Source organism: Clytia hemisphaerica, unplaced genomic scaffold, assembly GCF_902728285.1.
Source record: "Clytia hemisphaerica strain Z4C2 unplaced genomic scaffold, Clytia hemisphaerica genome assembly, whole genome shotgun sequence".
In the NCBI taxonomy this organism is placed as follows: Eukaryota; Metazoa; Cnidaria; class Hydrozoa; order Leptothecata; family Clytiidae; genus Clytia; species Clytia hemisphaerica.
The window spans coordinates 138,573-152,262 of record NW_027103734.1 but is presented as its reverse complement, the minus strand read 5'-3'; the positions used below and the strand labels follow the sequence as shown (position 1 = coordinate 152,262).

Below are 13,690 nucleotides of genomic sequence, written 5' to 3'. Positions count from 1 at the left end.
GGGGGGGGGGGGATACAATAAACTTGGGTAGATGGGCAAAGCTGTGGAGGCTTATTCGTAACGAGATGTTTTATACAATTATTGATAAACTCTTTCGAATGTTTCTATGCATGTAATAAATAGAACGTTTTCTATATTTAAAGGTTTTGTTTTGATTGAAAGATCTGATGATGCTGATGTAGTAAAAACAAGTGCGACAAGATTAGAAAAAGGTTTTGAAAAAATCATTGAATAAAAAAAATATCATCTTTAAGTAGACTGTTTTATATACTGGATTATACAGAATCACTTCGATTGAGCGACCCTCTTAGTAGAAAAAGTCTCAATAAAATCCCCCTTCGAATAAACAATAAACGCCTCCTCTTAAGGAGGAGCGTTTATTCAAACGCCTCCCCTTTAAGTGAGGGCGTTTATTTAAAACAAGTACAAAAGCTGTATGCAAGTGTAATATACAGGAAGGTCATCTTTTTTCAACCGTTACGTCAATTTTAACCAATGGTATTGCTTCATTTTTCAACCGACCAATGACCTTACAAAAACGGTAAAAGGTTTTCGCTCATTTCGCGCAAAAGTGGAGACTGGCATTTAACACTCTGGTCGAAAAACTTTTCAACCTCAGAGAGCACCTGGAAGACGCCCTGCTTGAGACCTTACCGCCCATGTTGAGAAATTAACACCCTTAACAAAAACTTTAATACTCTGGTCAAAAAACCTTTCAACCTCAGAGAGCACCTGGAAGACGCCCTGCTTGAGACCTTACCGTCCATGTTGAGAAATTAACACCCTTAACAAAAACTTTAATACTCTGGTCAAAAAACCTTTCAACCTCAGAGAGCACCTTGAAGACGCCCTGCTGATAGATTAACACCCTTAGCAGGTCAAAAAAACTTTTACCCTCAACGAGCACCTTGATGACGCCCTGCTTGAGAACTTACCGCCCACAGTGATAATCTGAGTAAACAAGTCCACATGGGTGTACGATCCCAACCAGAAATACAATGGATCATCATGTTGCTTTTACCTTCAAAAACAATCCAAAAATTGGGCTATTCCAGAAATAATCTGTACCCCCTTGTTGAGGAGGTCTTTTTTGGGAAAGGTGACCACCCTGGATTTTTTTCTTCTCATGTTTGGAACCACCTTACCTCATTTACTGACCACCCTGGATTTTTATATTAAAAAAACAGACCCCTGGATTTTTATATAAAAAAAAACAGACCCCTTGATTTTTTATTTTTCCAGACCACCCTGGACGCCACAACTCCTCAATATAGGGGATACAGACTATTTCTGGAGAAGCCCTTTCAGAGTGGGCCGCAAATTAATGAGCTTTTCCAGAAAAGAATTTTACTCCCACTGTTGAGGATATTCATTTTTCGAAGTATCGAACCTCCTAGATATCCTACTTCATTAGTAAAGATCCACTCTTATAAAGACCCTGAATATCCATTCTTAAAAATATACTCTTCCCCTGGATATCCTCTTATAAAAATGCTTACCCCTGGATATCGTATTTACATTGTATTTCTTTAACAAACAGACAATGCGCACATAGTGTACTACGAAGCGATAAACGTCGTGAGATACACTCTGGTACAGAGTACCTAAATCCCAGCTGCTATACTATAAAAAGCCATAGTGTCCTTCAGGGTCCTTTCCCCCCTATGCCTAGAATGAAAATTTTCCATTTCCCCCTTGATTTTTCCCCATCCTGCCTTCAAAAATTTCTCTGTCCCTCCCCCTCAAGCATAAAAAGCTATAATTTGACGAATTCAACGCTTATTGTTTTCCCTAGTTCTAATTCAAGAATAAATGGAAAGGATGGTACTACTCAAATTTTCTATGATCTTGATATTTTTTATCACAGCATTATCTCATAAAACCAGATGTTTTGCAATTTTGAATTGATTTTGGTGAGTTCCCCCCCATGCCTAGAATGAAAATTTTCCATCCCCCCTCGTTTCGCTTTCCCTGGCTTCAAAAATCTTTCCCCCCCATACGTCCTTTCGGCCTCAAAAGCCATCCCCCCCTTGAATCCAAGGGGGGGGGACACTGTGTTAAAGATCAAACTTACCTTCTCTTAGAGTTCTGATCATCAGGAGCATGTAGTTTTGAAGGAGTAATACGATGTCCCATTCCTAAGAGTAAAAAAAAGAAAAATCAAATTAAAAAGAGTCAAGTCGAAATATAGTTCAGACTCATAGGTTTATAAAGCCCGATGGGTTAGATGTCGCGCTTTTGCTGAAAATTGTACCGAGGTTAGGCAGGGAATCCTACCTAGGTCACGTGACATTACAATAGAATTTCAGCGTTTGACCAATCAGAAGCTTCGCAGGTTTTCGAAAACAATAGCAGCAATATTTTTTGCGATATTCACTTTTTTTTTACTTGGAAAAGCTTAAAGCACGACATCTAGCCTTTCCGGCTTTGCAGGAATCTGTGATTTAGAGAGCAAAATTTATCATAATTCAAATCAAATCAAATTCGATTTTCAAGGGAAATTGGATTTTCATCAAATAAGGGGGTGTATTGAATAGTAGAACATCGAATTAGAGAACGTAAATTGTTGTATGTTCTTTATAAAAATGTGTAAGTGTAATGCTTTTTTTCTCTCAAATTGTTCTATTGTTGAAGTGCATACAGTAAACTCTCTCTAATTCGAATCTTTCTGTAATTCGAACTAAAATATTGGTCCCCTCTACTAGAAAGTGATGGTTTAAGTTACTCTCTGTAATTCAAATCTTTCTCTAATTTGAAATAAATTTTTGTTCCCTTGAAGATCGAATTAGAGAAAGTAGTTTCAAAGTCTGCCCTACTACTGTGTTCTAATACCCATTTTACTGAACTGACATTAAAACCGGAAGCCGAGATTTTAATCTTGCGATTAAGTGAGTTGTATCAACAAAAGGCATTTAAAGATTCCGGAATGAATTGTGTATGGAATGATGAAAGGATAATGATTCTAATACACGTTTTTTATAAGAACAATTCAATTTTATAAGAACACGAGGCTGAAAATTTGTCAAAACCTAAGAACAAAGTAAGAACAATTTGAGCCTCAGATTGTAGAAACTACTACGAAAGTACGGACTTTAAACCCATTTCAAATTTTTAAGTGTGTTAAGAACATTGTAAGAACATTTAAGCCTGAGCCGAAAATCTATTGGTTCTTATGAAAAAAAAGCGTGTTTTTATGTTTTGTCTAGATATTTACATTGCTGATTTAAAGAACATGTCGATGGGAGTTTGTTAATTAAAATCAAGATAATTAAATCCAAGGTTAAAACTTCGAGGTGTATTTTTTGTGCCAGAAGCATCGAAGGTCAAAGCATCATTTAATATACGTTTTTTCTATAAGAATAAATTGAATCAGAAGATAAGACTTCGACTTCAAAATATTAAGAATAAGTTGAGATCATTTTAAAGCTTTACAGACTCGAATAAAAAACAGCCAAATTCTTTGAAAAATGAACAAATAAATACTCACAAAATGGTGAAAATAAGAACATGCTAAGAACATTTGCTCGTACGATATGGAAATATTTCACTCGTTCCGGATTTTCCGTATATTTACGGAAAAATCTCGGACCTCGTAAAAAATTTCCCATATTATACTCGCAACTGTCCGATAACTATTACATGTTTTTCTTTTCCTTTTTCTTACCAATCTTGCTCCACATCCGTGTCAATTCAATGTGAAAAAAACTTAAAATTGATGAGTAAGCAAACGATACCACTCTTATTTGAAAACAAAACCTTTAAAGACAAACTTAGGCTTTCTGAAATTTATACTTAAAAATACTTCAGTTTGCTCAAAATTAGAAGATTGCTGGCAGAGGGTTGTCTGAAATTGGTCTATGGATTTCGATTTTCCTTGTTCTTAATTTGTTCTTATCATTGTTCTTATATAAGAAAGATTGTAATCAGGTTTTATGAGAGAATAAAAACCTAAGTTAAAAGCATTTTATGATGATGAAAAGACTTAAAGCTAATTATTGTTTTAATAAATGCACTTTTAAATTTATAATTATCCTGATTACAGAAGTAATTGAGCCTACAATACACATTTTTTTATAAGAACAAACTATATAAGAACAAAAAGCTTCGATGGCCGAACACTTATAACGTTCTAAGGCTTTGAGGAATCTAAAATACACATTTTCTTAGGAAAATTGGCAAAAATGTTCACTAAATAGTGAAAATAAGAACATGTTAAGAACATTTCAAGGGTTAAAACTCAAAAAGTTGAGAACATCCAAAGGTTTAAAATTTTTTGAATGTTCTTATAAAAAAGAGCCTACTATACATAAACATAAATATACGTCAAGAAATGAGAGTATTGAAAATTTTAGTATAAGATTTCGATGACATGTGTGGTTGATGGTTGATGCGGAAAAAAGGAACAGATTGAGAGACTTTTTGATAATTGTAAACATCTAGTCAAACAGCTGCTGTGGCTGTCACTGATCTATATTTGTAGACCTAAATGTGGTGAGAATTGGATGATTTTTGTTATCACTGATCTATCAAATATATGTGATTGGAGAATACCGAATTGAAAAAACTTTTTAAATCGACTTCATTGGGAAGAGAGAATTCTACGTGATCAGACAAGAGGACTCTGAAAAGAACTCTTCAAATCGAGATTTTCTTGGGAACAGAGAATTCTGCGTAACAAATCAACAAATCGTGACATCGAGAGGACCTCCCGTAAAATCAACATTGTGAACGTTAGATGTACATTGAAACAACGTTGTGTAAAAAACGTTGTAACCAAATTACATTTGCGTGGTATTGTCCAATACAGTTGACCTTCAGAAAAACAAAGATCAGTGCGGTCACTCAAATTGACAGAATTATCAAAACTATCTCTTGCGTCGGAGGAACGTTGAGGTCAAGAGGAGGAGCCACTTTTGATTCTTATAAGATCAAGTTTCAAGAAGAGAGATTATACCAAACAAAAACGGATGGTTATCGCATGGTTACAAATTCCAAATAAAAAGCTTTAAGAAGTACTCTTGTTGAGTTAGTCTCGGATAACATTTTTTGAGAATTAGAAAATTGGAAATTGTCTATGCATTAAATTCCGTTGATCCAGAGATCTATACGAGAACTATAAACAAAAAGCACCTTATCTGGCCAATGAATATTGAAGAAAATTGAGGAACGCGGGGGGTTGCCAACCAGAAGGAAAACCTCAATCCTTATCTATTGGAGTTCAGCCAAAAAATATTTACCAACATTCAATTTAAAGATTACAGATAAAGTACACCAGAGTATACCATAAGTGGTATTCTGTTTAAAGAGAGTGTTTGATAGATGCATAAAGGATTGAAACGCGATAAAACAGATTACTAATAGGCTTACAAAGTACACTGGATTTTGATTTTAAGCGTCGCCAACGAAAATGAATTTTTTGAGATTCGCTAAAGGGATTTTCAACATTTTTATACTAATAAAGCTTGTTGTATGTTTTCCGAATTCAACGGACTCAATGAAGGTTCAAACCATTACCAAAGACAATACAACTGTACCCTTACTGAAATGCGAATTTGAGGAGAATTTAGTTTTCTTCAAATTCCCAGGCCTCGATATATCAAACTTCGTCAATCTTCAGGGAAATGAGACTCAGATCAAGAGCACGAGGCTATACATTGAAAGCACCCGCGGATTCGAATCGAAGATCAAACGAAAGCCGTTGGAGCGTCTGAGACAAGGAGAAGATCTAATGCAACTTGTCGCAAAATCAAAACTGGATTTCCCGCCAAATTTTCGGTTCCGTATCATTATCTCACATGAGACAACTAAAGGTCATCATTTGGAACAACGCATTGAGAATTTTTACTACGCTTCTAAGAAGAAACGTAAAATCAACAGTTGGGAAAAATATTGGGATATAATGTCGAACCTAGATTGTTTTAATTTCACAACGCCTTTTATGACAAGGGCGGAGTGTGGCGGTGTCATTGAATTCTTGTATTGCGCCCGCCAACAGTACACACAAGCGATCCCACCCCAAGTAGCTATAGATGGGAAGCCTTACAACTTGAACGATAAGAAGTGGATGAAGAAACACTGCGTTAAACTAGACCGTGATTGCCAGAAATGCCGCGTCGAAGTTCAAAATGAGAGATCTGGAGTCGAATCACGTGGGAGGTCTGGGGCCGAGTCACATGACGTCTGCGTCACTGATACACAAACACGCGGTGCTCGTGAAACGTGGAAATGCGAGAAAATAACAACCCGTTGTCATAGAGATATATTGAAAGCGGATGGTAAAGATTTAATGTACGTTAGTGTAATTGGGGCCTTATTATTCATAAGTTTGTGTATGGGAGGTTATATTTTTTACATAAAAAAGATACCTGGTAAAAGACGAAGAACGCAGAGCGTACATATCCAAACTGTGGAACCGAATTATGAAACAATATATTTTCAAAAAGGGCGGCACACATATGATGAGATAGGGGCGCCACCACTGATACCGCCCGCAAGGGGGATCAGTGTTCAGAGCGATGATAGTACGATTACAGAGACAGAACATTTTTTATAGAAACATTATTATTTATTATCAATTATTAAGATTTATCGGATAATTTTTTTGGGGTGTATCATTAAATGTTTGATACACGTTTTTTTTTCATAAGAGCGTCAAAAAATTTCGAAGCCTTCGGATGTTCTTAGTTTTTTGGATTTGAAGCCTAAAATTGTTCTCAAAATGTTCTTATTTTGAGCATTTTTTGAGCATTTTGATGTAATTTCTTAAGAAAATGCATGTTTTTAAGTCTCCAAAGCCTTAGAATGTTCTTAAATTTTTGGGCCTCCAAGCCTTATGTGCTTATATAGTTTGTTCTTATAAAAAAAAACGTGTAGAGTGGATAGAGGAGATGTTTCATAGAAGATCGTTCATCTTGAAAGTGCGACGCTTTGTTTCTAAAGGGATGCACGTTTTTTTTATAAGAACAAACTGTATAAGAACATAAGCTTTCGAAGGCCGAAATATTAAGAACAAGTTAAGAGGACTTCAAAGCTTCGCGGACGACTCTAACACTCAACATTTTCTTAGGAAAATGGACAAAAATACTCATAAAATGGTGAAAATAAGAACATATTAAAAACATTTTTAGGCTTAAAAAAAAACTCAAAAAGTCAAGAACATCCGAAGGCTTCAAAAATTCTGGATGCTCTTACAAAAACATGCAACACAGCTCATTTATGTAAATAGTGAAAATTAACAAAAAAGAGAAAATATAATTATTAAAACGAACTTTATATCATTTATACATAAAATAATTATCATATTGTTGTGACGTTACTCTTACTTCTCTCCCCCGCTTCTTAATTTTCAAAAATTTTACAACCCCCCCGGACCTTATTAGGACCCCCCGTTTATTAACTTTTAAGAATATTTTCAGCTGTCAAAAAGAAGGCCCCTTATTTTGCTCTAAATAGCCTGATTTTAGCCTATATTTTTCTTATTTTTAGTTTTTCAGAAGTACAATTTCCAACCCCCCCCCCGTCAATTAGGCACCCCCCTCGTTTATTATAATTTCGAAAATTTTCCACCCCCCCGCTTATTCGAACCCCCCCCGTTTATTTGGAACCTAGGAGTAATTGACCTTAATCATACTGACCTAATTTCACCTAGTCTAGCGTGCTAGGCATATAAATTTGAGAGAAAGAGAGCAGAAAAGAGTATGCGACAGAAAATCGAATATTATATATACACAGTAACATAACCCACAATGTAATAGGAACATCTTAAGAACAAGTCTGAGGATCTCAGTTATGCCAGAACAGCCTAGGCTGAGCCTGTGATCTTAAAAAACATGCATGTAGTCATTTTTTCTGGTACAAATAATTTTGTAAGAACAACAATGCTTATAAGAACAACTTGAGAACAATTCTGAATCTGAAACGACTAAAATTTAAATAATTTTAATCTCATTTGGTTATTCCAGAAATAGTCTGTACTCACTATGTTAAGGAGGTGCGACGTCCAGGGTGGTCTGGAAAATGAAAACCCAGTTGGTCTAGTTTTTCGAGTTAAAAATCCAGGGCGGTCATTAAAAGGAGGTTGAAAATCCAGGGTGGTCAGTAAAAGGAGGTTGATAAAAATCTAGGATGGTCCAAAAAATGAGAAATAAAAATCCAGAGGATCACCTTTCCCAAAAACGACCTCCTCGACAAAGGATACAAATTTTTTCTGGAAAAGCCCAATGAGACAACAAGATTTTGAGTATTCTTTCTGTTAAGCGACACGAAAACTTGAGATATGTGTAAATATCTTATTTTTCTTTCTTTACGCCCTTGATATCATTAGAACCATTGAGTTGGAAGTCTAGAGAGGAATCTCCAACCTTTCTCAAGCAAGAAAAAGTGAAGCCTTAAAAATCTTTGCACCGTTTTAGAAGGGCGGATTGAATCTAGCCCGTTCTTTTATGTATTCATGATATGTTTGAATGCCAACATTACGTCATTTTTCAATACGAAAAGACCAAAAGATCACGGAATCAGCCTCCTCGTGTTGTCATCATTGAGTTTAAAGCCCTGAAGGGGCTAGAAAGGAATCTTCAACCTTTCTCAAGCAAGAAAAAGTCAAGCCTTAAGTTTTCCCCGCATTTAGAAATTTTGTTTGAAAAAAAAAACCGGTTACGTGTTTTAGATGGGAAACAAGTGTCTTCATTCCCGTCTAGGAGTTTCGGATCTAGAGTCCCTTCGGGGCTTTGAAATCAATGATTAGAACATTCGCAGTATATTTATTCTACACGTTTTGAAACCTTTGGGTATTCTTAACTTTTTGAGTTTTAAGTCCTAAGAAATCATCTGTTTCATATTCCACAAAGCCTTAAATGTTCTTAACTTGTTCTTAATATTTTTGCCATTTAAGCCTTGTGTTCTTAGTTTGCTCTTACAAAGAAGGTGTATGACTGTATTTGCAATCAGGGAAGCTCCCAAAGAATATTGAAAAAATGGACAAAAAACGTGAGTGAAAAATTAATTTTAAGATGCACAAAAATCGAATCCCCGAAAATAAAAGTGATCCATAAATTAGTTGGATGACGGTATGAATTATTCGGTTTACTATATTATCTGCCCCTTTGAGGGTATGTTGCATTCGAATCTCCTTGGTAGGATTTAAAGCCAACAAATCCTACCAAAGTTGCGCGGCCTAGATTGACACATTACAGATTGAAACTAAAATTTACCGCTAAATTCGAAAAAATATCACTTGAAAACAAAAGAATTGCTAGAGTCACTCCGTCGTCAAAAATACGGCGCATTTTTTAAGGCTTCACTTTTTCTTGCCTGAGAAATGTTAGATATTCGATTCTAGCCCTTCGGGCTTATAAGCTCGTATATATAAATACTTTAATGGTATGTTGATGCATTTTATCGTGTAATTACCAAATTGTACACACATGCATGCTAATTGGCTTTTTAATGATAACAGAGACATTGAAAAATCCTTGATTACTGTAAAAAGTAATAGACATGTTTAAAAAGGTCCCTTGTTGTTCCTTTCAAATAGACATATTATTATCGTAGTAATGTCTCGACCGATACAACCAGTTTAAACTTAACCCTAAATAGTCAATAATTAAGGCCACTTTTAAGTTGAAAATAGAAAATCTTTGCCTATTCTAGATGCGAGCATTAATCCACCAAAGGTCCAAAGATTACGCAAATAAGGTCTACTTTAATGGGATAAATTTTCGCGGGGATTAAATTTCGCGGTTGAGCTCATCCGCGAAATTTTAAGATTTTGCGGGGATTAATTTTCGCGGATGGCACTATTGGGGGCATTATTTTCTCGATTTTGTGACTTTTACTGTCAAATCATGCATATTGGTTGTTGAAATACACATTATTTGCGCCTCTTTGATGCAAGTAACCATTCAAATAGTATTTATTTGACATATTTTGAGTTTTGTTTAGAAATATTTCGCGGATGGGCCTTTTTTAAATTTCCAATGGGACTTATTTTCGCGGATGACACCCCAATCCGCGAAATCCGCGAAAATTAATCCCCGCGAAAATTTATCCCATTAAAGTAGTGTAAAAAGGGCCGATAATTGACCATATTACTTCGAATAAACGCCTCCTTCTTTAAAATATCCCCGTCAAATTTTTAAAATAAACGCCTCCTCAAATAGACGCCTTTTCTAATAAACGCCTCTCCTCCTAGAGGGGCGTTTATTTCAAACAGGTAGCAGCAAAGAAAGTATAATGTGAAGGGAAACTTAAATATATATGCTAGTAAAGTGACCTTTATTATAAACGATTTAATAAACACCCCCTTCTCTTGAACACCCCCCCCCCCCCACTTGAATAAACGCCGTCTCCTAAAATCCGAAAAAATTAATAAAAGTCCGGGCGTTTATTCGAAATAATACGGTAGGCCGATCTGAATCATTTTTTCTTCTTTTATTTTTAGGTTCTGGCTACATCATATCATTCTTGTCGCGTATCTAATAACTGGTTCAACTTGTAAGGAGAGCCTTAACCAACCCATCATCGGAGACTTAACATGCCGTGTTGTAAACGAGAAGCTTTTCTACAAAATCATAATGTATACAAACCGGATGAAAATTAGTGGAATAAATTTATACCATTGTGAAAAGCCTGGCACCAGATACAACATTTCATTCCCGCCCAGTCAGTATTTAATTGAAGAGGGCGGACGGGCGTTAAATATCTTGGTTGGTAGATACGATTCTGAGATACTGATGGCTGGGGAGATTTGCTTGGAGATAAATGCCAAAGGAACCATTTACACTATGCAGAATTTAACAAGCAAAGATCAAAAACTGGGTCGAGGTTGGAACATTTTCGACCAATACGATTGTTTTGAAGAAAGCATACACAGCGTGCGTTATCTAAGCGTAACAACTTCTTGTCGAAACCTGACGTTGATTTGGCTGAACCATAAGTTTGACGAGTACTGGTTTGTTAGAGGACAGTTGATTTCAATTGTCGAATCGAGCGCTTCAAATCGAACCATAGCGTATCAAGGCGTAAAACTTCGCACCGAAAACACGCACGAGTACCGAGGATTAGAACCGAATACCGAATACCGAGTTTGCGTCATTACTGACTATGGTGTTTACGGAAAAAAGACGGAATGCCGAGATGCGTTCACGAGGTGTAAAACGTTTGAATTTAAAGGTGGTAAGGCGGTTACTCAAAAAACGCCCGTCTTAAAGATATGGCTCAAACCTACGTTAATCATCAGTGGAACGATTGCGGGCATGTTATTTTGTTTTTGTCTTGTCTTTTACATTCTAAATAAACAGCGCATTGGAATATCAAAGAGTGGAGAAAATGAAGCGCCCGTTACGTGCCGCGCGGGCGAACATGAGAAAAGTCATTGTTTCACGGATGAAAACGATCTAATTCGACCGATGGAAAAAACACACGAATATTTTGAAATCGTCACGTGATTAATGTATAACTATGTCCAAGTACCACAATAAGGTGCGATCGGAAACAATATTTCTATCAGAATCGACCTCTCTCTAAAAATCTCGAAATTTTGTCCAAGTACCTTTGAGAAAGTCAACAAACAGAAAATCTCTTTAAGTTATTTTGATTTTTACTTTCCTTGGGTTTATATGGGCACAGCAAGACTTTCAATTGCGATGTTATAAGATGTCACTCGACAAGCCTCGCCACCAATACGGTTTTTACTGACCCTGTATATCCCGTGTTAGAGACTTTTCATCTGATGTTTCCAGACCATCTACAAAGAACGGCAAATAACTATTAAAAAACGACAAAAAGAACGATAAACCCTAACTCTAACGATCAAAGAACGACATAATTCACCGTCCACAACCCCGATCGAAAGTGACTGTGCCACCCTACGGATTCATTCATCTTTGTTTATCACGGAAATTAACTGCATGTGGTTTAAAAGAACGATAAATTACGCATGCGTATAAGTCTCTATTTGGGTGAGCTGGAAACATTAGATAAACTAACTCTAACTAATAGTATCTGTCAGTACATCAATTCCATAGTCTGCTCAATCCATAAAAAATATAAATTACATTTTACAAAGAGAAATAAAGATGGTGTGTACAGGTCCTTAAAATGCCTTCTAATACTCAAAACTACATTTACAAAGAGAAATAAAGATGGTGTGTACAAGTCCTTAAAATGCCTTCTAATACTCAAAACTACATTTACAAAGAGAAATAAAGATGGTGTGTACAGGTCCTTAAAATGCCTTCTAATACTCAAAACTACATTTTACAAAGGAAAATAAAGATGGTGTGTATAGGTCCTTAAAATACCTTCTAATACAAATGGATTATCTCACCAAAAAGACGTGGACTTCCTGCTGTTAAACATCTCTCTTATTAATAAGCAAGTTTCTAGATAACTGGGTGCAAAATACAGAATAATATTCGTGTGTTGTTCTAAAGATATGATCAATTATAGAGAATGTGTCAAGAAAGTTGAACACATACCTTGAGTCGAAGAGTATAAATGATGGTGGTCAAATAAACTGTTACTTTTGAGCTGTTTCAGTTTAGTTACATTGCATCTGATTGCGTTTATTTTACAGTATTATAGGTGTTAGCTTTCTTAGAACTTGAAATCGGTTTAACTTTCTTAAGGCGACACGGGAAAGTAAGCTCTGGTTTAGACGTTCGACTTTCTGCCCTGCCTATTCAAATTGTCTGAGTAGACGAAAAATGGGCGCAAAGTTGGCAGTTAAGATCTTTGCTTGGAAAAGATTGAAAGAAGACATTGCGTTGACGTCAAAAGAGGGCAATGCATTGACTTTAGACAATAGACGATATCGGCTTAACGAAATTCTCCCCGAATGATTACCCATGATGCATTGCGCAAAAAAATTCAGCAAGTTAATATTGTCCGTGAATCTTTTTGCGCAATGCACCATGGGTAATCATTCGGGGAGAATTCGGAAAGCCGATATCGTCTATTATGGGCAGGGCGAAAAAGTGGGCCGTCTAAACTAGAGCTAAGGCTTGAAAAATTGCGTCGTAATTTCGAACCGACGGAACAAATCTAGTATTTTCCTTGTTTTGCCGTGGCATGCTGTTCAAAATCTTCAATACACCTTTTCGACCGTAGTCGCGCGGTCCAGGCGCGTGCCACTTTATTATTCAACTTACCACCCTAAACTCGATCCAATCTATTTTCTTTTACACTTTCTTCTATTGTCTTTAGGTGCGAAAAAAAGACTGGGTCGGTTTTAGGGTGTTAAAACAAACAAAAAATATGCCCGCGCGGCAATTGGCGTAAATTTGAGCCTAAAAATGTTCTTAACATGTTCTTATTTTCACTACTTTTTGAGTATTTTCATATTGTCAGGCTTACAAGATTAACTATTCATAACAGATCTATGTTTACTACTCACTTGTTTTAATGGATTTAAAATCAGTATCTTATTGGCAATTTCTTAAGTCCGAGAACTAGTTTATTCTTAAATAATTGTTCTTGTATAAAACGATCTGATAAGGCCAAGATTGTTCTTACGTAATTTGTTCTAATATCTCAGCCTTTGTTTTTATTCTAAAACAATTGTTCTTGTGATAAGGGCCAGTTTGTTCTTTATTTGTTCTTAGATTTTAGTTTCTGTTTGAAAATAATTGCTATTTAAGAAGTCTAAATGATAAGGTCAATATAGTTCTCAATTTTTACTTAGGTTTTGGTT

The 13,690-nt window shown here is 35.9% G+C and overlaps 1 protein-coding gene across 1 annotated transcript in view; it reads right to left on the bottom strand.

Annotated features, from left to right (window-relative positions):
- Window positions 1-13,690, bottom strand: part of LOC136805006 (myotubularin-related protein 14-like) — a 55,605-nt gene that overhangs the window by 6,377 nt on the left and 35,538 nt on the right. Inside the window, exons 6-7 of the mRNA XM_067061537.1 lie at window positions 2,075-2,138; window positions 936-1,021 (exon numbers count right to left, since the gene is read on the bottom strand). Coding sequence (XP_066917638.1) covers window positions 936-1,021; window positions 2,075-2,138 — 150 coding nt within the window. The remainder of the gene's footprint in view (window positions 1-935; window positions 1,022-2,074; window positions 2,139-13,690) is intronic.